Source organism: Hemibagrus wyckioides, linkage group LG08 (assembly GCF_019097595.1).
Source record: "Hemibagrus wyckioides isolate EC202008001 linkage group LG08, SWU_Hwy_1.0, whole genome shotgun sequence".
Lineage (NCBI taxonomy): Eukaryota > Metazoa > Chordata > Actinopteri > Siluriformes > Bagridae > Hemibagrus > Hemibagrus wyckioides.
In genome coordinates, this window is record NC_080717.1 from 15601268 (window position 1) to 15623622 (window position 22355).

Consider the following 22355-nt stretch of genomic DNA (forward strand, 5'->3'; position numbering starts at 1 on the left):
TTGTAATCACAGTCCACATGTGAGAATTATGCCATCTGTAACAAAGAAAAACCAAAATAATAATCAGCTTCAGCTTCATTTTAGATATGTTTTGTCAGTAAATGAGCCTTTTAGCCACTTATCATGGAAAAGCTGGTAAGTGTTTATCACAGAAAGACCTCTTGTGCAGTTAAGCTTGGAGAGCGCTGGAATGTGTCCATCTCATTATGTCTTTAGGAAAAGTCCAAGAGTCAAACCATGTTAGAGTTTGGGGTCAGTTCATCTCTTCCAACCACCTGCCAATCAGACTCAACTACTAAATCTCATCAGAGTGAGTCAGCTTTAAATAAAATGCATGCAGAAACAGGAATATATATAAGCTTTTGCTGGAACAGTGAGCCAAAGTGATTACCAGTGGCTTTGCAGGATTTGGATTCAGGTCTGTGTATTCAGGATCTGGTTTGTTTTAGTGATAGATTTAGAGTAGTTTGGAGGTGCATATTAAAGGTCAATAGTGCTCCAGGGAGAAAAGGCATTGATTAGTGTTTAGCATCAAATTATGACCGAACACAACTGTGCGTTTTACAACATGCATCCATGGAGACTGTGAGTGAGCTAAACCCAGCACCAGCTGAGCACCGTTCAACACAATCCACCTGGGATGGACATAGTATTCATGCTGTTCCAAGCTCCTTTCTCAGCAGGAATGGATATGCCAAAAGCAAGTGACATCGTACGTTGCCTCACAGCTCGAGGGTCCTGGAATCAATCTTGAACTCAAGTTACTGTGTGTGTTGAGTTTTACATTTCCACCCATGTCCATATGGGTTAACTCCTAACTCCCAAAAACAAGAATATAGATGTGTAGCGTATTTCGTCTCACGGCACAAAGAAATCCCACACCACCACTGGGTTTGGTGGACTATGTCTGCAGTTTATTAAAGACAGAACAAGGTTCAATACACGTCGCTAACACACCCTCACTTCTCTAGTCTCTGCCTTGCTCATGTCCAAAGCTGTCCTGAGCAACATTTACTAATAAAACTCTCTTTTTTACAGAGACAAATGTCACAAAACATCCATCACATTACACTGTACCACAATACATACACATTCTTGGCACATTCAGTAACATGCACACAGGTTTGATATAGTAACATGTAGTAAACATATGATCCTCAGTTCTGTAGTCTCTGTGAGGAGTGTGAAAAGAGAAAACTGAACCTCTGCACGAATTAACACTGCACTTGTATCTGATCAACTAATTCACATATACACACAGGATTTTAGACATAAAAGTAAAATATACTAAAACAAAGTAAACTGCATAATGTTGAAAGAGCATAGTCCACCATTTCATGGATTTTTACTAACAGATATCAAAGAAACCCGCTGTTTTAAAATGGCACGTGGGCAGCAACATGATCCGAACTCCTATAGCTTGTTAACAAAACACGGCTCAATCCAGCAAGTTGTCCACAGATATTGACCAAAGCCTAATCCGTTAACACTTCACTATGGAACCCATTTGCGACATACCTGTCTCCCTGACATCCAAAGCTGTTCTGAGGGATGGCGGGAAGCAGTTAGGCACAGGTGGAAATGATGTAACTCAAACATAAAACTCAATGTATTGTTTTAAAACAAAAAACAATCTACCCACATTATTATAAGTATATGAATAGCAATATACACAAAGAAACAAAAATAAAATGAAAAGAACTATAATCTATTCCCGTGGGAAAATACTTCAAGATTGCTGGAATAGTCACTAGACTAAAAACACTACAAGTGGATTGGTTACAGTCCATATGGGTTAATTCCCAAAGTAAATTCCCAAACATTTAGAATGACTGTCTGAATGTTTAAGGTGCCTTTCAAAGGCCTGGCATCCCATATAACTGCTTTGTGCCCAGTGTTCACCATGATCCTAGCCAGTACAAAGCAGTTGAATGAATGAACATTGTTGTAAGACCCATAACAACACATGGATTTGTAACATTTGTAAAATGTATCTAAATAGTGAGGAACTTCTTGTCTTGACTGCCCTAGACGTTCTAGTTTATTGCTGCACTCCTTATAAGAATAAGACACTTGAGATGTATATTGATCAGGCTGTTTCTCTGTTTATTTTTCCTAATGCTTAATTTACATGTAGTCTACTGCGTGCTCACAAAAAGAATATCCATTGTGGCACAAATTCTAATTCAAACACCAAACTAATGAGGTGGCCAACACCTCCTCTGTGTTTCTGATTGAAGATATCCTTTGGTTGCAGCTCAACTGTTTTACTTTCAAGCCCAGTGCAATTAGCTGGCTGGAGCTGTAAGATAGCTGCAGTCCGGGTGGACACACATGAAAGGAGATGTGAATGAAGTTCAGTACATCATTGAAACTGGGTTGACACTCTGTCCAAAGTCTTTCAAACGCTTTAACAAATTTGTTGCAGTAGTGCTGGATCATTTGTACTGATAGCTACGTTCACACGTAGGTTGCCATAGTAACAATGTTTATTAGTGGGTAGCAACTAGCATTCCACTTGACAACAAATGCCGCTAAAATGAAAAGTTCTGGTGGGAGAGTGTCCGTCATACGACAATAAGAAGAAGTAGTGTGTGTTCTTTGCCACGCATCACGGGTATTATATTATCTTCACTCCTATAGTTGCACAAAGTCGAACTTTTCTCAACTTTGTCACATCGCTAGACACGCCTGCATCTAGTCCTCAGTGGTCAATGTCACTCATGAGTCCAGAAGTCACCAATGAAGATGAATCACTTCTGGTTACTTTGTTGCTGTGAGCTCCTGTATGTGTGAACAGAGCATTAGGCATAGGAAGTGTAATTGCTCGTTGTCAGCTATGTACAGTGCTGGTGTTTTGTATCAGAATACTTGTAGAGTATGCAAGATATACTCTGGCATATTTTTACTCAGAATTTATTTTTCACAAACCACAAACCTTGCCAAAAGACAGCTGTACAGCATTACTCATGTCTGCACTTTTGTTAACCTCAAGGATTAAACAGAATGAAGACAAATCTTCCCTCTCACTGCTTACTATCAATATATTCTGTTCAGCTCATTATAAAGGAATCAAGCTATTTTCAGGCCTTGTATTTGCTATATAATCACCTGTGTCTTATACAAGTATGTCTTTTTTATGAGGCCATAAACCAGTCTTTTTCACTATTTTCACATTAGCTTATTAATTAAATAAGATCACATTTATTTTTGTATAAATATGTGATCTGTGTATTGTCAGTAATGTGACCAGATTTGTGCTCTGATACAACAATATGTGTTTTGTCACATATTGTTGTATAGACAAATATTTAATATGTAGGACATCATGTCCTTGTGGCTTAGTTCTAAGTTGGAAAGCTGGTCACTTTTATTTTTCATTGAATTTCATATGTATGCTTCAGTTCTTCAGTTATTTGTATTGATTGATCCCTGCATATTAAACACAGAATATATACAAATTAGTCAGTCCACCATCTTGTGCAGCTGGTGAACTACTACACTGCTTTATTATCTGATTGATCTGTTTACCTCATGATCCTGGTCTTTATTATCCTCGGCCTCTACACTGCTTTGCGCATATTCATTTGGTTTTAGAATTTTTTTTAACAATTAGAAATTAATCTTTTTTTCCCCATAAGTAGCCACTTATTCTTACCAGCTTTCTGTAAAAATGAATGAGCTTTTGCCAAGTGTATTTGATTCGTCAGCTTATGGTTAGAGTTAGAGTCATTTGATGGGTAGGTTTCAGAAGGTGCTCTTTTATTGTTCTTCTCTATGAATAGAATGAAGTTATGCTGAAGAGCAGGGCATCTGGGAGTGGGTTATTGAGAGCTTGTGTGCTGTTGCTGAGTACTCTATGTAAGAGATCACTCATTCATACTCCTCATGCTCATTCAAACATGAGAGGATGTGCCTCCATGATGTATTATAGAAGCACAAAAACAACATAAGGCAGAGAAAGAGACTGAAAAATACACTAATCGTCAAGTCAGCCATCTCTCCAGTCAGTGTTCCTTTTTTTGTTCCTTTATAATCCTTTGCTATATTAAAAATCTATGAAGACCTAATGAAACATGCTATCTCATCACATGGTGATACATGAGGAATTCATTTCTAACCAGACAGACTTAACTGTGCTCTAATTTGATCCAATATTTTCAATGTGGTTGTAATATCTACTACATAAAAAATGTGGGTGAAAGATCAGCTTCCGACACTCCAGCCCACGTTTCAGGCCAATATTTGATTTGTTCACATGTCAGGTCACAAATGGATTAATCAGGCTTTAACTGTACAGAATCCCATTAGCTTTTATCATCTGTTGATTAAACAGTAAATACTGTCCCAGACGGTAATCCATAAACCTAAATCAGCTCTGTGAGAAGAATATGTCTTTTACTCGAATTAGCTTTTATGAAGCAGCTATTAAATTTAAGACACTAATGTAATATTGTAGTCATGTAGGCTGGTGGCCATTTCCTTGCCAGCTTTTGATGCTGTCTATTAAAAAGCCATGATGTGGGCTTCATAAATGTGGGCAGTCATTAACACATCATGTGGAAGGTGGTCTGGAGGATCCTAGCTATCACACATCAGAAAAGAACATACACAAAGGAGGGAGCTTCAGCTTTCAATGATTTTTTTTTTATTGTTTTGTCAATTAATTTTATCTCCTCATGTGCTTAGCTTTAGATAACCCTATCCTCTTTCCAGTTGTGTTGAGTTTTGACACTTGGCAGGCAAAAGCTACATTACTCAAAGCTAATAGCACTGCCTTTAGTCCATTTATCTTCGCATGCATCCATAATAGCCTTCTCCCCCATGATCCAACATATTGGATCCAGAGCTACTGTTTGCCGTTAGTTTTCTCTGTGGCATTCTTCTTGCCACAGAAGTCATTATAATCATGTTGTGTCATTAGATCATGCATTTATGTATAGTTTTTTTTTTTTGCTTCGGGCTATAATGAAGGTCTTAGTTGTCCATTGCAGAATGTGCAAAAGCTGCATGCAGTAATTACTGCATATTGTACATATTAGTTTGCAAATTTAATGTAAGCCAAAAGGGCAATAACGTGAGCATTCTGATGAAAAAGACAAACTTTTACACACTTAGGAGGAAGCATGCTGACAGTGTTGTGTTGTAGGTTCACTACAACAATGTATTTTCAGTAAAGTGGCAGTATTACTACATTTTAACATTAAGTAGCTTGTAATGATAAATAATATACACTTCTGGTTTCTTAAGATAAAATAGTATATTGTCATTGGGCTGCAGAGTGCTATAAACAGTAACAGTGCCTCCTCAGGATTCACTGAGACCCTGAGTAGGTTAAGGAGGTTAATAAATATGAATGAATGAATGAATGAATGAATGAATGAAGACTTTTTTTGGAAAATCTATCATATTTTTAGTACACAGTCAAGGTTAATGGCTGCTACTGAGTTCACTCTTTTAAGCATTGACTTAAGAATAAAATGGAACTGGACCACAAATACTTGTTTGTGTTCTTGGAAGTAATGTAAATGACACCAAAACAAGCACCATTGCCAGTTCATTTACATCTAGGTCAGTTGGATTTGTATTACCGTACATCTCCCCTACTTTGCTTCTGTGAGCTTAGCTAAGTATATATTTAAAGTAGCTTGTCTAACTCTACAGCAGTGTGTGGTGGAGAAAGGCTTGGGAGGCTGTCAGTCAGTGAGGCCTCAGCAGTGACTCTAAGCTCTAAATGCTACTCCTCCATATCCTCTGGCACTGGTGCAGGGGCAACTCATTTCTATCCATCAGCACATAAATTTGCAGTGCATAGTGGGTTGTGATATAATTTACCTTAGCCTGAAATATCACCAGTAGTAAATGTATAAGGGAAACATTAGATTAAATTATTTTGGTATATTAGGTTAGATGTGCCAGTACAATATTCCACACGCATTTTAATGAATGATTCAGTGGTTATTCGGGTTAAGCTCATTTCCCTGCTTGACTTGGTATGCTTTATTGGCTTTTTTTTATAATGTAACCTAAAAGTTTGGGTATTTTCAATTCACGCCGAACACACACACATAAAATAACAACTAACAATAACAACTTAAATAAACAACTAATAAAGAAAGTTTTATTGCCTGATATTGTGTTCCTATGATCAGCGTTTGACCTCATAAGACTGGCTCTAAGATTGGAAGAGAGAGAGAGAGAGAGAGAGAGAGAGAAACTGATTTTATGATTTACACACTAACACGCACACACACACACACACACAAGCAGTCACAAGAGAGCAATGCTGTAAGCAATATGATAGTCTCATGGTAATAAATTACTGTAAGGCCACCAGGACCTATGCTAATGCTTATCATGCATTAGTGTTTTTATTTAGTTTGTGTTTCTTATTAATGTCGGTCCTCTTAAGTATAAAAAAAACTTTACACCTAAAAACTTTTATTCTGTATTATAATGAAGATTATTTTTATTCATTAAAAATACAAGTACACTGATTTCCTGAGTCTGCACTGCCCACCTTCTCCTTTGTAGCATTCAGGACTTCAGTGAAGTTGGAAAATATGTTTTTCACTTGTTCCAGTGAGCATATGGTGGAGCTGGATTCTACTTCTGAAGAGCCTGCGGCGAGTCAGCAGAGCGCTAATTGCTTTTGTTCTGTGCTGCATTCTCAATATAATGGGTCATCGATGTGCTCTGCTTAGTGTTAGCTGCTTAACCACAGCTGAGATTTGTAATTGCCCTTTTCACACTAAACAGCTTTCTACTTCTCACTTGGTAAAAACCTTTTGTTGCCTCTTCCCCAGCTGGCATGTCTCTCCTTCATTGTAAACCATTTTTATAGCAAGCTTTTACAATAATGCCCCATCTTATGACTGTAGATTAATTGACAGTAATATTATGATATATTGTCAGGCATTTAGCTCTCTGTAGAGAATACTGCAGGATTGTCTTGTTTGTAGTGATCCGTTACAATACAATATTGTGCATGTTACTCAAAAGGTAAAGGTAGTCTAATATTAACTAGTTTAATGTTTGTTATGTAGGATATGCTGTATACATAATTAAAGTTAGAGGTTGAAGATTAATTATTTAACTAATTATTGATTGGTATATTTAATATTTCATTTTTTGTATTCATTTTTGTATTTTATTGTTTATATTCAGTATTACTTACTAAGACCGCTGTGCTCATATTTGACACATGAATTGAAGAGGGATTTGACTGAATGTGTGCTGTGGTGATGTGACAGGTTGTGCTTGGCCCAAATCTGCAATTAGTAGTTTAGAAAAATTGCAAAACTCTTCCAAATATCACAGTTTGCTTGATTTTTGTGTCAACCGTTAAATCCGGGAAGGACTAAATAATGCTATAAAATGTGATTGACTGCAAATTATTTCTTTTAGGATACCAAACATTTGCCAAAAAACTGATCCTCATGTAAAATTAGCACAGTTTCCAGCAAGGTGAATTTATGGCATTTTCCAGTAGCATAGAGTTTATCAGAAACCTTTCAATTTTAAAGTAAGCTAAATTAATGCAACTTAATTACCAGGAATTTACTGTAAAATCTAAAGGAATTTTTATACTATGAGTAGACATTTGGCACCTATTCCTAAGGGAGCTTCTTTGACAGGATTGACTGATGAGGTAACAGAATGTGAATGTTGAGCTTTGGAAATTAAGCTGGAGGAGTTAATATGGTGGTAGGAACGAGAAGAGTTTATGCCAGGATGAGATGTTTGTTCAGCTGGAGGTGTCACGTGAAGTGTCGCCTTCACTATTAGAATAACAGTGTGTGTAAAGAGACACCTGTACAAAAATGAATAAGTTGCCATAGTGACTCATGGCACTCACGGCGTTCTAAAGTCTACATTTTCACTACAGAGTGTTCCAGATTTTCATAAGAATGCTTAGTGTGTTTTGATGAAGTGGCAACAGTTTGTTAGTGCAGCAGATTTGCAGTGAGCTCATCAGACAGATCAGACAGCTCGTCAGCATGTCATCACCTAATGCCTTTGTTCTGTATGAATGTGGAGTCGGTGTGTACAGGTGCTGTCGTCACTCAGTTCCTCAGTGTGTAGGCAAGAGAAGCCGTGCAAGCCGAGGATTCCTAGTGCAGAGAAGAAGAAAAGGACTTTGAAAGTTCTTGAAAGCATAACCCACATACTCATCTGTAATGCTGTAGCAGCACTGAGAACTGAGTCCACATGGAGCAGAATCTCAAAAGCCCATATGTGCGTTTTGATGCTCTTTCTGTCTTCCTTTTTAACCGAGTCACAAAAAATTCTACAATGGAAAACAGCATGACTTGAATAAATTGTACAAATGGAGTCACTTCATACCTCTAAAGTCTCTTTTCTGTAAGAAAATAATGAGAAATGCTTATTTACTATTCTGAGGCTTAACATTGGTGTCATTCGGATCTGTGAAGCTTGTCATATGAAGCCACAACAAATTGCCTTGTTGTGATCTATGACACTTTGATAGATCATATACCACATTGAACAATGAAGTAGACCATCAGTTTTCATTATTTAGTTCTCTGAAGGGTTGTTTTGTGAGTTTGTGATGTGTGTATGGGCAGTGAATATCACTTGTGTCTGTCTGCTATTTTAACCTTTCCACAATCTTCATTAGTAATAGTATTAAGAGGCTTTTGCCACAAGGACAAGGCCATCTGTCCACGCTTGACTGATATGGCAGGGCCAGAAACTAGATCAAGACCCATCAGGCTATAGGCTGACAGCTGACTTTAGGAGAAATGGCTGATGGAGGAGCACAGACCTCCTGTGAACTATCTATTCATCAAATTCCCTGATAGCTAAAACGTATTCTCTCCAGTCCTGACACAGCCTGCTACTCTCCATCTCACTGCCAGGCCATAAAGAACCTGTCTGGCTGCATATCATTTTTATTGCTGCTGATGAGCCTGCAGTTAACACGGTCATTAATAACCATGGCTGGAATTACACATTTAAGTAGATTCAGAGAAGAAACAAAGGCGATTTTTCCAGGGAGTGTAGAGGATTGTGTGTTATAAATTACCACCAAATGCAGAAAGGTAGTTTACAGTGCAGTTATTTCTGCACCTCTTTAAAAACTGGGCTGAATGTAGCAGGAGCTGGATTACTACTATAGATAAGTGTGCCTTCTGCCTGAATCTGACCTGAAACACGTTATATATGACAATATGGCGTTAAAGTAAATCCAGTTGGCCTGGTGGGAGGATCTGAACAGTAGGGGTCAGTCTATTTCCATTTTAAGCTATTGTTATCATTCAGTTAGTGGTATTGTTTCTACTACTGTAGATGAAGAGGTGAGTACTGTGCTCATCAAGTTATTTATCACATAATGTGGGAATTGTCTTAAAATCACATGTCATATATCACATCCTCAGCTGTTAGGGTGGGGCATTTGTAGCCTTCGCTTTTTTACTAGTGGCAGTCATGTGACATGAACTTTCAAAGACTAAGTAAAGTCTGAGGAACAAACCGCTGATCCCGTCATCTCTTTCTTTCTTTCTTTCTTTCTTTCTTTCTTTCTTTCTTTCTTTCTTTCTTTCTTTCTTTCTTTCTTTCTTTCTTTCTTTCAAGATAGAAAGAATGAAAGACATTCACTGTTGCTGCCTGGCGGAATCAGCAGTTTGTTCAAAAGCATGGCTTCAGGAGTAGGAAATGCTAAGACACAGCTGACCTGAGGTGGGCAGTCAGTGGTCTCTGTGGGTCAGTGGTGCTGACTCTGCTAGTTCCTTATAAAGTTGTGCTCATTTTAGTCTGCATCGTATTCAGTATTAGGGCTCCTGCTGGCCAGACAGTTCACCACAAACAGCTCTAGTACAGTTTATAAAAAGCACATCTGAGTGTCACTGCAAGTCTCAACAAGCAGATGCTCAATAAATGAGACTGATTTTTTAATTTTTTTTTAATGAATTGTGGCTTTTATTATTTCAGCTTTATTACTTTATTTATTTTTCTAAAATTGGTAGCAGATGCTTTAGTACATTTATATTAATGGAAGGTCTTTATAAAAATGTGGTAGACACCAAAGATGTTTTCTTCCAAGAAGTGGTACTGGCTGTGTGAGTATATTTAGGAATTTATGCATATAATCTCAGAGAAAATGGCACTGAGAAGGGTACCGCGCTTTGGAAGATCTCTGATATCCTCCTCTTATAAGTAATAATAAAGTGACCTGCTTTAAAGGTCTATTAAAGTTCAAATGTCAGTGTCTGTGTTAATTAGCTGTTATCAGTCCCTACAGAACCCAATTTTAGATCTCTGTCTTGGTGTGTGAGTAAGAAAGTAATCAGTCCTGTGACCAACCTGATACTCTTTGATGGATGTAGTGTTCTTTTCTGTTCTTGTTTGGACATGTAGGCAGTGACGATCAGTCAGCTAACCTACTTTAGTCATCTGTACATAAATGACCACATACATTAACAATTCTGGATAACTTTTTTTTTCTGTATTTCCCGAAAGCCAACTTAAGTCATTCGGCCCCTTAAGAACTAAATGAACAATATCATAGAGAGCTTTGAATATTTACTAATTCACAAGAAGTAGGGACAGTAAAAGGAAGATTGGTTAAATTCACAAAGAAGCTTAAGAAGTGAAAGCCTTGCATGAATCCATTACGGCAATGACAGCTGTCTGTTTGTGCATGAAAAATTCTGCATCATGCAAAAAATGTATTGCTCTCTATAGAATGTGCATGTGAGATGCTCCTGAAGTATTATATGCAACTCTCTATTTGATTGTATACAGTAGCTGATGCATGGCCTGCACTTGCTTCTATTTTCCCTCTGCAAGGTGATGAATGTACAGACTTCCCTGAACTGGAGAAGGTGGGGGGTTAGTGTACATCTCTGCACTGCCTTGCTCATAGCCATGCTCGTGACCCACAGGATGATGCTCGGTAATGTGGGGCTCGATGATGGAACAAGTCCTTATCCTGAGCTTGGCTCAGTTTTTTCCCCTTCCGTCTTTTCCCGCATTGCCTAACTGCTCTCATTTTGGGTTCATTCATTTGTGATTTACTGTGTATTAACATTAATGATCTCTCCCTCTTTCTTTATTTATCTTTTAAATTTTTTCTCTCTTTCTCTCTCTCTCTCTCTCTCTCTCTCTCTCTCTCTAAAAAGCAAGCTACTGTGTGTTTTGCTGTACTTATTGTTGTTGCTTATGATACTGTGTTTACATGGTTTGCTTCTTTCTCATACTTTATTTCTGTTTATTTTTGTTTGTTTCTTTTCTTTTCTTGTTGTGTTGAGATTGGTTTTGTTGCTTTGAGCGCTTTCTTTCCCCTTCTCTAACCCTGCGTTCATTTTGTTGTGGCCCGGCCGCAGTCCAGGATGACGCTGCCCCAGGTACCCAGGAGTACATTATGTTGCGGCAGGATTCCATCCATTCAGCGGATATAAGGAGTAAAGGCTCCCCCTTTCGTGCTAAGTGTCACGAAATCTTCTGCTGCCCACTGAAGCAAGCTGTCCTCAAAGAAAACGCAGAGCCTGAAGGTTTGTCTGTAACTCATCCATGGATTTTTTTTTGCTTTCTTCTTTTATGCTTCTTACATATGTTTCTCCTTTTCCTAAAACCTAAGTTTCTTTTAGGATTTTCCTTTAAAAAAAAATCAAAACAAATCACGTTTTAAAGCCCTCTGTGTTGCGTATGTATGCTTTTGTGTAGCAAGGGCTTCAGTTCTGCAGTGTCCAGAAGGATGCCTTGTCTAATGTGTGTATGCGCGTATGTCCCTTGCAGCCACATTCCCTCAGGCAAATGTAGGCAGTAGGTTTGTGGTTTCCATGAAATGCATGCACCAAAAAAGACAAAAAGCTGTCCTGCTTTCCCCAATCTGCTACTGCTGATGAACAGCTATCATTTATAAAATAAAAACTGCTGCCTTCAGGGTGTCTGCAGGTGCTTAAGGCTTTTGTTTAGTTTACAAATTAAATGCCCTATCTTATTATAGATTCTACACTGCCCTATAAAGTACAATCAAACCAGCTGTGAAAGAATTTGATGTCACTCATGTACATATAATGTCTTATTTATGAAACCTAATATTCATTAAAGTATTTACTAAAACCTTATAAGACTATGCTTTAACCGGGAGAGAGAGCTTTTTCTGGCACTTTCATATGAATTTACGTGATTAAAACTACTTGCTGTAAAATCTGACATTTGGTATATTCCTTAATGAACCATTCTGTCAAATTTTAAGAAAAATAGATTAATACAGATTTTTACACTGCAAAATTATACACATGGTCTCCCTTAAAGTATGCAAAGTGACTGTATTTTAAATCATATTATCAAGAAACTACTATAAATTGTTTAGCAACTACTGTAAGCGAAGAATGTGACCCCGGAGTGATCGACATTAGGGGGGTAAAAAGGCAAACAGGGATTTTAAAGGTTAGCTGACTATGACCATATGATGAGATCTTCAAAAATATTAAACTCAAGTGTACTTGCAGACACCCTATTCCTAAAGATATATTTTAACAGTTTTATACTGAACTGTTTTGGGTTTTTTTTACCCTGATTTTTCTCCTATTGCTCATGCCACTCCTCGTCTCCAATGTGCGATTCGTTTACCTGTTAGCTGCTATTTCCCTCTGCCATGAAATATCCCATTCCTTTAGGCTATGCCTCTCAACCTCTCTTATGGGAGACACAAACAGTGCAACTTAGCACATCAATGCTTGGCTTTTAATATTCTGAAAGGAAGGAAGGATTTTTGTCCTTCCTCTCCCTGTTCCCTTTCACTCGTGCTTGCAAATGCATGGGGGTTTGCTCATGTCTTTGAATGTCGTGATGGCTTAAAACACAGGGTAGGCATGTGGCTGAGGTCATGCATGTTCGCAGATAGCCAGAGTAGGTGAGCTTTGCTTTGTGTGTTACCTATGTATGCTTTGGAGACCTGTAGAATTTAAGTGTTTTCCTTTTCAGACATTTCAGGCCTCTGGGTAAGCCATCATAGTTTATGTCTAAAATCACTCGCAAATACACGTCATTAAGTGGAATGGAAATCTAAAATGATAAATCATTTAGCTTTAAAAAAAAACAATGCATATTTAATGAGTTTATCTGTATTCCTGTTGGTGATGATGCCTGTCAGGAATTCGCTGATGTGTGTGTTATTCTATCAGTGTTTTCTTCAGTGTTCAGTTAAGCTGTTAAAAACAGATTATTCTGTGGATGAGGCTGCACGTCAGTAAGAGACTACAGATCTATTATTCAGTTTAACTGTGGCTGTGCTAAGACGTGACTAAATTTCCAACGCGTGCGTCTTATGTAACGTTGAGGGTGTCATTAAGATTATGGAGACTGATGCATGTCTGAGCGTGGGGTCTCTGTACAGCTGCAAAACCTCAGGAAAGCAAAAGCATATTTACAGTGGGTATGGGTACAGGGCACCAGATTGGGCTACCACTAATAGAATATTCCTTCTACAAACACAGATACACACATATTGTCACCCACTGTGACTGCTCTTCACAGATCCAAGGTTCACATAGGTTTGTTCGAACCATAGCTCTTCCTTATTCACCATGTCATATATATTCTAATAAACTTACAAACCTTAAATTGTCACCAAGCAGCATTAGAGTAACAGCTTGTAAAAAATGAAGTAAACTGAGCGTAATCAGTTACCTCATTTGTGTTTATCGCCTTTACTTCATTAAATATGGAGCTACTGAGTGCAATAACCACAGTACATCATTTTAATTTGTCAGTGTGTTCTTATATAATTTGTTTTTGGTGGTGATTATGAACTTCATTTATCTCAGACAGGAAAATGAAGCTTAAAGATTTATTGGTCATTGCTTTGCAACCATTATCTCTGTTTAGCATCTAACCAGCACCAGCATTTCTGTGAGTAATGACACTAAGAGTCTCCACTACCACTGCCAAAGCAAAGACACTTAGAATGAAATGAAGCCTTGAGAACTGTCCCAAATGACACTTTCAAATCCCCACACCTTGATCACTCACACACTAGAAGTCCATAACTCCCCGATGTCACAAATGTGCTGACTAAGAGGAGTGCTCACTTGGAGTGCTTATGATGCTATTTGAAATTTCCTTGCATATGAAATATTTTTGCACTGTCAATGCAGAGAGGTGCTTGATTGGGAATTATGACAATATAATTCTTTACTCTGACAGCAAACCTTGTGCTGCTTGAATGCAATGCTATAATGCAATAAGGGAATGAGAAATGGCTCAAGCTGTAAGACTTCATGCATGCTCGCACATGGCACTATGAACCATACTACCTTTCTACACATGCAAGTTGTTATGTATACATAACACAGGTCTTATGCATTATGCATTTTCTACACAAAGACACATAAAGCAAATTTACTCAATATCATATCTTTGTATGTTTTGCATTAATCTGAGATAATATTCCAGAGAAAAAGTACATTTTGTTTAATGTCTTTGAACATTAATTGTTATGTAGCATCCCAAACCTAGGTAACTTAATGTTAATTATAAATGAAATTATGTAAGAATTTAATGCAATCCTTAAGCTGTTCTTATGAAAACCACTACGTTCTTATTGCAGGAAGCCATCTTCAGTCATATATTCCCATTAAATAATGTTATCAAGTGTACTTTCTGTTAGCATTAGCTAACATTGACTATGAAACCAAACTACACACTGAAAATGTGTTTTACATAATGTCTATTTATTGACAACTAAATTGTAAATTAAGTTAAATGTGAGCAGAAAACTACACTTCTTCTAGTTGCACCTGAGTTCTTTAATTTTCATGTTTTTATGACACCATTTTATCTCGATATCCCCCCTCCAAAAAAAAAATAAATAAAAATAAAATACTGCCTCTGTTCCCTCTCAGATCTGCACCCTGAACTCAGCTTGATGTCTTGATCATGAACATCAAACCAAATAACATCCTTTAGATTACAGCTTTTATGTAGTCAGATAATGAAAAGATCACGTTCTATGCTATTAAGTATGATGGCAGACACTTACAGTATGCGACTGCCCATGCATGATGTTTTCACATGTTCACAAACGCTGATGTATAACCTACAACTAATTCAATTCACTGTTTGAACTTTGGTGTTAATCACATGTTGCTTAACTCAGTATGGAGGCATGGTCTGTATTCCACCACACACACTCTCTTAGTTACAATTACGTTGTTACCTATCAAGTACAATTTCACGACACATATAGCTTCTTCCAGTTTTGCAGCCTTTTGTGTAAACAACATTATTTGGATCAGGGATTCTATAATTAAATTACACTCAGTTCTTCATCTCGTCTGTGTACATTTACTGTAACAGCTGCACTGAGCTCAGCATCTTTGCTTTCAATCCAGTTACACAGCTACCCCCTGGTAATCGCTTTTTCATTACAATCGCTAGACAAAACATGCTGTCCTGTTGCCATTATAGGTGTTTGAAGTCAACAGCTACCTTAAATGTGAGCTTAGTGGTGACACAAACACAGACATAGACACAGTGTAAACAAGCACACTACTAGACACTACAAGGCTGTCTCAGATCAATCATTAAAACTGATAGCCATATGTTAAAACTCAATACACTGTATTATTGGCTGTAAAGGTAGTGATGACAGTGCACACTGGAGGTTCATTTTTTATCAGTCACCACTCTTGTCACTCTCACCTACCACTCTCATCTGTTTTTTTGACTGTCATGATGATGTTATCAAACCTCCAGAACCTGTGTAACTGTGTTTAGTGTAAACAGGAGTGAAGAAATGTTATGGCTGTGGTAATATGGATAGGCCACATGAGCTCTGTGGAAGGCCAGATGGTAATGGAATAGAGACAGCGGCTCCTTAGTCATGTCAGCAGATTCGGCACAAGCAGGCAGCTGAGATACAAGCATGTCTCCTGTAGTGTGTCATACACACAGAGCAGTTTATAAGCTATTGTTGAAATTCATGGCAGTATCTGTTGTACCTATCATCTTCTGTCAATTGTAGTTCATAGCATCACATCATCTAGGGGAACAGGAGACAGGAAATACTTGGCACATTACTTTTTATTCTTTTTTTTTCTTTTTCATTACAAGTTGCTTAACTCTTCGCTCTCATCCTTAATTAAACACACACATGCACATGCAGACACACACACACACAGAGAAAGTGCCAGAAGACCAGAACTTACTTTGTGCAAGAAAATACAAAACATGCTCTGTAACTGAAGGAAGAAAACTCTATTACAAACTCTTAGATATATCATAGACTTATACATAATGCAGAAACATAGATCTACGCATACCTAAAGCAATACTAAACTTTTGTAGAAGTATCATTTTTTTGTCTAAAATTATGGGGAAAAAATGAGAAACTCTGTTTTATTTCCCCAAGGATCCTATGAAGCCTCTTTGGCACCAGAGAATTTGCCCAGTACTGGACTGACCCACTTTCTAACACACAGCCACTTACCACCTGAGATGCACACATCCTTTCCAGTACACTACCAGTGTCTATATTTTAAATAACCCATATGGCATCATTAAACACTGCCATTTTTATTTATCAGCATCAATGTGCAGAATGAGGTGGTGTGCCAGTTAGCCTCCCAGGTCCAGCACTGTGTTGTACTGCAGATTATTGAGGTTTCGGCAGTTTCCAGTGACAGAACTTCAGTGCTTTCATTAGCTAGTGACACATTAGCTGGTGTGTAAATATACTTATATATATAGCTGGTGTGTTATATACAATTAACTCAATTAAGTCTGGGTTTTGGCCTTACTAAGGAGCTAAAACACACATGCACACATACACACAAACACACATAATGCTACAGTATCAGAATAGACGCTCAGATATGCTACAGTGCCCCATCCATCAAAAACTACATTTAATACTCAAAACTACCTGATTAATTATTGTTGTATTATCATGCAAAAGTGTATGAGTTTTTAATACATTAGACAAGCAGGAGAAATGTGCAGTGAATCCAGAGAACAGTGGGTGTAAGATGGGACTACACACTGGATGAAACAAGTGTTTGAAGTCTGCAGTGTTTGAATTATAAATTTACCCAAATAACTGTCAAAGGGGAAAGGTAGTGTTCTCACACTGTGTAACAGTGGAGTATTATTGGCAAACGGCAAATCATACCTCCCAGGAAAACATTATGCAAAGGTAGGTTTGAATGAGTAAAAGGGCAATGCTGATAAACTCAAAGGATTGTGAAAAACAGAATAGTTCGTAGCTTTCCTCATTATAGGCTGTACTGCTGTTCTGAAATTTGAACATGGTCAAATAAAATCCAACACCAAATTCAAAACCAGAGTGATTTCTAAAAAGCAGTGCATAACATTTCCCTTTTTTCCCTCTCACTTCTCTTTTTTCTTCTTTCTCATTTCTCACTCAGTCAGTCTCCTCCTCCCACGTGCACCCTTGCGTTCCAGATATCCATTTAGTCTGTTACCCTGAGTCATCTCCCCACATGTTCTCAGCTGGTCCCCTTATTCATCAGTCTGTTTCACACTCCCTGTCCCTGGTGAAAGAGAGAGAGAGAGAGGGAAGCTGGAAAGTGCTATTTAATTCCTCTCCACGCTTGGTGTGAGTAGATCCAAAAAAAGCCAGAAGCCTTTATCTGACAGACTGAGAAACCAAAGCGACACTTCATCGAGTGAAGATCGATGCTTAAGAGCTTGGCAGATCCATTTTAGATCCTGTGTAAGCAGTGCCACTTCCTCGGCTGCTTTCTCTTAATCTTAAGTGTTCACTTGAAAGTCTTTTCGACCCTGTGAGCTGTTGACTCATGTCTGTTGCCCCCTTTGTGGTTTAGTTGGTCTTACAAGAATCATAGCACTGTGTATATGAGTAGTATGTGTGTGTAAGAACTTTCTAGATACAGTGGAAACATAATAATACCACTGCACTCACAAAAACATCCATATCCATCTATCAATACATGAACAAATATTCAAGAGCATGGGCTGCATACCCACAAGAGAGCTGAAAAAAAAACAGCAGAGAGGTTCGATAGCATACACACAAACATATGCTTCACTCATATGGGCTCAAAGTTGAGGGGCTCCTGTAAGGCTGAATCTGATCCTGCATCAGTTAGGGCTACACTGGGCCCTTGTCACCATTCATTTGCACAATTTTGAGCATTACCTCAGCTGCCAGCCTGTGGGAGGAATACGTTAGGAATGTCAGGAGGCAGAAAAGACATTAACATCTTTCTGCCAGATTCACAGCTACATACTGGCTATTATACTGCTTTCAACCTAATAGTGACTAATGATCTAAAGTTATCAAAGGTATTTAAAGATCTCACTAAAATAGAAAAATGTTTCTGTGACTCAGACGCTGTACTTAGCAATTAGAAGTTTTACCACAGTTTGCTGTATTAACCTATTAGATGTTTCTTTGCAAGAAAGTAGTCCTCTTTTCCACTGTTATTTTGTGCAAAAATTCTGTTTTAAGTTCATGTCTATTCTTAAAAGGGAATCCTGATAGTGCTTGGTGTTTAAAGTCCAAAAAAAGAACCGATAGATACATTGCTTGAAAAGAAAGACTAATATGAAAGAATAATGAGAAAATGAGGCAAATAATTGGATAATGATTTAATGAAAATATAAAACATTTCTGATGAAGGCAATCACAATAAAAAATAATTTATTTACATGACTTAGTTATCCACAGAAAACTACATGCTATGCTAACACCCCTGACCTTTCTACCTCTAATATTTCATGAAATGAAAATGATTTTGTTTTTCTTTTATTTTTTTCTACCTTTTTTTTAAAAAATTTTTTTACAATTATCTAATTTTTTTGCCTCCATTTCTGTCAGTAGAAAGTTCAGGAATAGCCCAATAAATATTTTTCACTGACAAATTTATGAGCCTAATCTTTGAATATTTAGATTATATTTATGAAACAAATCTGTAATGAGGGAGTCTGTGGATTTTATTTTACAGTTGAAGGGGTTCCTAATGCAAAGGTTTGAAAAACCTTGGTCTATATTAGGGTAGAATAGAATTAGGGTAGAATGGAACATAAAGTCTACAGACAGTAATGGGTCTAAAAAAGAAGGAAGAATGAAAATTAACCCTGATGCTGGAGATGCTAAAGAAATTCGAATTTACATAAATTTGCTTTTCTGCTTAAAAGGCATTTATTTTGCAAATATATAAAACACACAACAGAGATAGTAAGAAAAATGTTACTGGCTAATGTGTAGCTGCTGTGTTGATTTAAGTTACTTTTGGATCTGTGGGGAACAAAAGTCTGTACCCACATCAGCATGATATTACTTTTGGATACCATTACATTGTATATACAGTTGTGCTCATAATTATTCATATCCCTTGGACAAATCAATACTTTTTAATTTTTTTCCTTTATAAAGACTACTTTGGCAAAACTTTCATTGTATTCAATATTAGTTGCTATGCACAACCCCACATGTGTTAGCTAAACTTCATTTGTATACCAATAGATATTGCCAGAGATTCTCTTCAAAATTAATCATACCTTATTCCCAATCTCAGAAAAAAATCCTTCTTTTGTGAAAGTGCACGTGGTTTCACACTCCAGTGACTATAATCAATTTTATCAATTTTGGTGTAATCAATTAAGGCCTAATAATGTTAAATGGTAACACCTCTTCTGTAAAGTACAATTAAAGGGACAAAGCTTTCATTATTCTCAGTCACTGTCACCATTGCCAAGAAGAAAGAACTCAGTCATGATCTTTGTATGCGTGTTGTCAATGCCCATAGTGGAGGCAAAGGCTACAAGCCTATTTTGAAAGAACTGAATGTCCCTGTATCAACCGTATAGAGTACCATCAAGAAGTTCAAGATGTTCAACACTGTCAAAAACCTAGATGGGTGTGGCAGGAAGCACAAAGTATCCTCTAGAGTTGCCAGAAAGATTTGCCGTGATGCAAACAACAACCTCTGTATCACCACCAAAGCTCTAATAGACCCCCTCAACCAAGCAGGGGAGATGGTATGAAGATCCACCATTCAGCGAATTTTGCATTGAGAAAGGCACCACCCAGAAAGGCACCACCTCTTACCCAGAGACACCGGGATGTGCGCCTGGCCTTTGCGAGGGGTCACCTAGATAGAGATCTGAACTTCTGGTCATCCATCCTCTAGTCAGATGAGACTAACCTGGAGCTCTTTGGACATATGGATGTTGCATATGTTTGGCATATGGAAGGAGAAGCCTTCAATCCTAAGAATACCAACCTAACGGTTAAGCATGGCAGTGGTCAAATCATGCTATGGGGACGCTTCTGGCATCTGGCATCTTTATTCAAGATTCAAGATTCAAGAAGCTTTATTGTCATTTCAACCACATATAGCTGACGCAGTACATAGTGAAATGAAACAACGTTTCTCCAGGACCTGGTGCTACATAAACATACAACAACAAGTTCAACACAAAACAACAAACAACATAGAGCTAGGACAGAAGTTTGTCTTAGCCACGTAAAGTGCACAGTGTGCAGCTAGGTGCAAACAGAGCATAGACAAGACAGTGCAAAAAGACAATAAATACAATAAAGACAACACAAAAGAACACAGGACACTTAGCACCGAAAAGAAATAAAACAACATGTGTACTGGAATGTAAGTGAAATAAAATAGATAAAGTGAAATGATGTAAAAAATAAAAAAGTATTGTGCAAAAATATTGTGCAAAAATACACAGCAGCGGTTGAGGTAGTGCAAATAGAATAAACATAAATATAACTATAGCAGCGGATGACAGGTTGAGGTAGTGCAGTAAGTAATTCTCTGCCAGTGGTACAGGTAACCTTGTTAAGATAGATGGTAAAGGAAGACTATGTCAAGATTCTTGATGAAAACCTGGTGGCATCAGAACACAAGCTCAGCCTGCCAGAGAATTGGACCTACCAGCAGCATAATGACCCGAAGCATATGGCGCGAGTGGTCAAGCAATGGTTCAGGGACAACAACATAAATGTTCTGGAGTGGCCAAGTCAGAGACCTGACCTGAACCTAATTGAGAATTTGTGGAGAGAGTTGAAGATCTGGGTCAGGGCTAGGAAGCCTTCCAGTCTCCAACAACTGGAGGCTTTTGTGAAAGAAGAGTGGGGAAACATTCTGCAGTGGACGTGTGGAAATCTTGTGGAGACCTACAAGAAGCATTTGCAGGCTGTCATTAAGAACAAAGGCTTTTCTATTGATTATTGAAAGATTGTAATATAAAGGGTATGAATAATTCTGAACATGGTGATTTTTGAATATTTGTCAAATAAAAATGAAATGTCATATTTCTTGAAATATCACGTTATTTCTTCAGTTGTTTGTCACATTAAATATATGACAGTATTATAAAACTCATTCATCACAGAAGACAACTCAAAAAATACCAAGGGTATGGATAATTTTGAGCACAACTGTATAAATATCTGTGGAGGGAGGAATTTTGGAGAGAGTTTTAGATGGAGTGAGTGGAGCTGGTGAGTGGGAGTGGGAATCCTTTAATGGCTACATCAGTGAGTTAAACACTTTTGTTACCATTGATTACAGCGGCTTTAAAGTCAGCTTAGTTGTTGGATGCTTTAAATTATTATGAAGAATTGAATTTTAAAATAACTTTAATATCTCTAATTAATTCACATGGTTGACACGGTTGACTCTAACCACTGCTTGTAGAAGCTGCTGTGGTCTAATATTCCATTGTCTGCTGTTAGATAGAAGCAGTGAGTGTAGACATATTTAATTAGAGGAGATCTGAGACTTCAGAATCTTTTATAGTACAAACCACACAGTGCCAATTTTCTGCAATTTATAATATTAAGATTTGTTGTTTTTGTTGTTGTTGCATTTAATTACTTTGCCCCCCACTGTTCAGAATGTAGAATGTGTTCAGCAGAAAGTACTATTTGTCTGTCTGTCTGTCTGTATTTACTTAAACATCCTACATTAAGACTCGTTCCTCCAGCCGTACTGTATTTTGATTTTCAGCATCCCTGCACTGTGCTTTACTAAACAACGCTACATGTTCTTTGTCTCTTGAGTAAATACACTGTACTGACTCCAAAAGATACAGGGGACACTGGGTAGAGGAAGAATATGACAGAGAAAGTCAGAGAATATCACTTTACAAAGCACATTCTCATTATTTAATTACTGCCAAGTTGCTTAAGTAATCTACTTTGTAAGTCTTGAAGATCTGTGACAATCGCAGTACATTTTTACATCAACCTAGTCATCATTATTATGACTTGTGAATAAGAGATTGTGTTAAATCATAACTGCAAGTGTTGAACTCTATTAAAGGAATATATATCTGAGCACAAATTTTGCTTCTACAGCTGACTGTTTGCGACA

At 37.6% G+C, this 22355-nt stretch overlaps 1 protein-coding gene across 3 annotated transcripts in view; it reads left to right on the plus strand.

The window, feature by feature from the left end:
• Window positions 1–22355, plus strand: part of fgf13a (fibroblast growth factor 13a) — a 98184-nt gene that overhangs the window by 33569 nt on the left and 42260 nt on the right. For 2 of the 3 annotated variants that reach the window (XM_058397912.1, XM_058397914.1), the window contains exon 3: window positions 11349–11516. The exons of the other annotated variant lie outside the window; for it this stretch is intronic. In XM_058397912.1, coding sequence (XP_058253895.1) covers window positions 11349–11516 — 168 coding nt within the window. The remainder of the gene's footprint in view (window positions 1–11348; window positions 11517–22355) is intronic. 3 annotated transcript variants of the gene reach the window in all.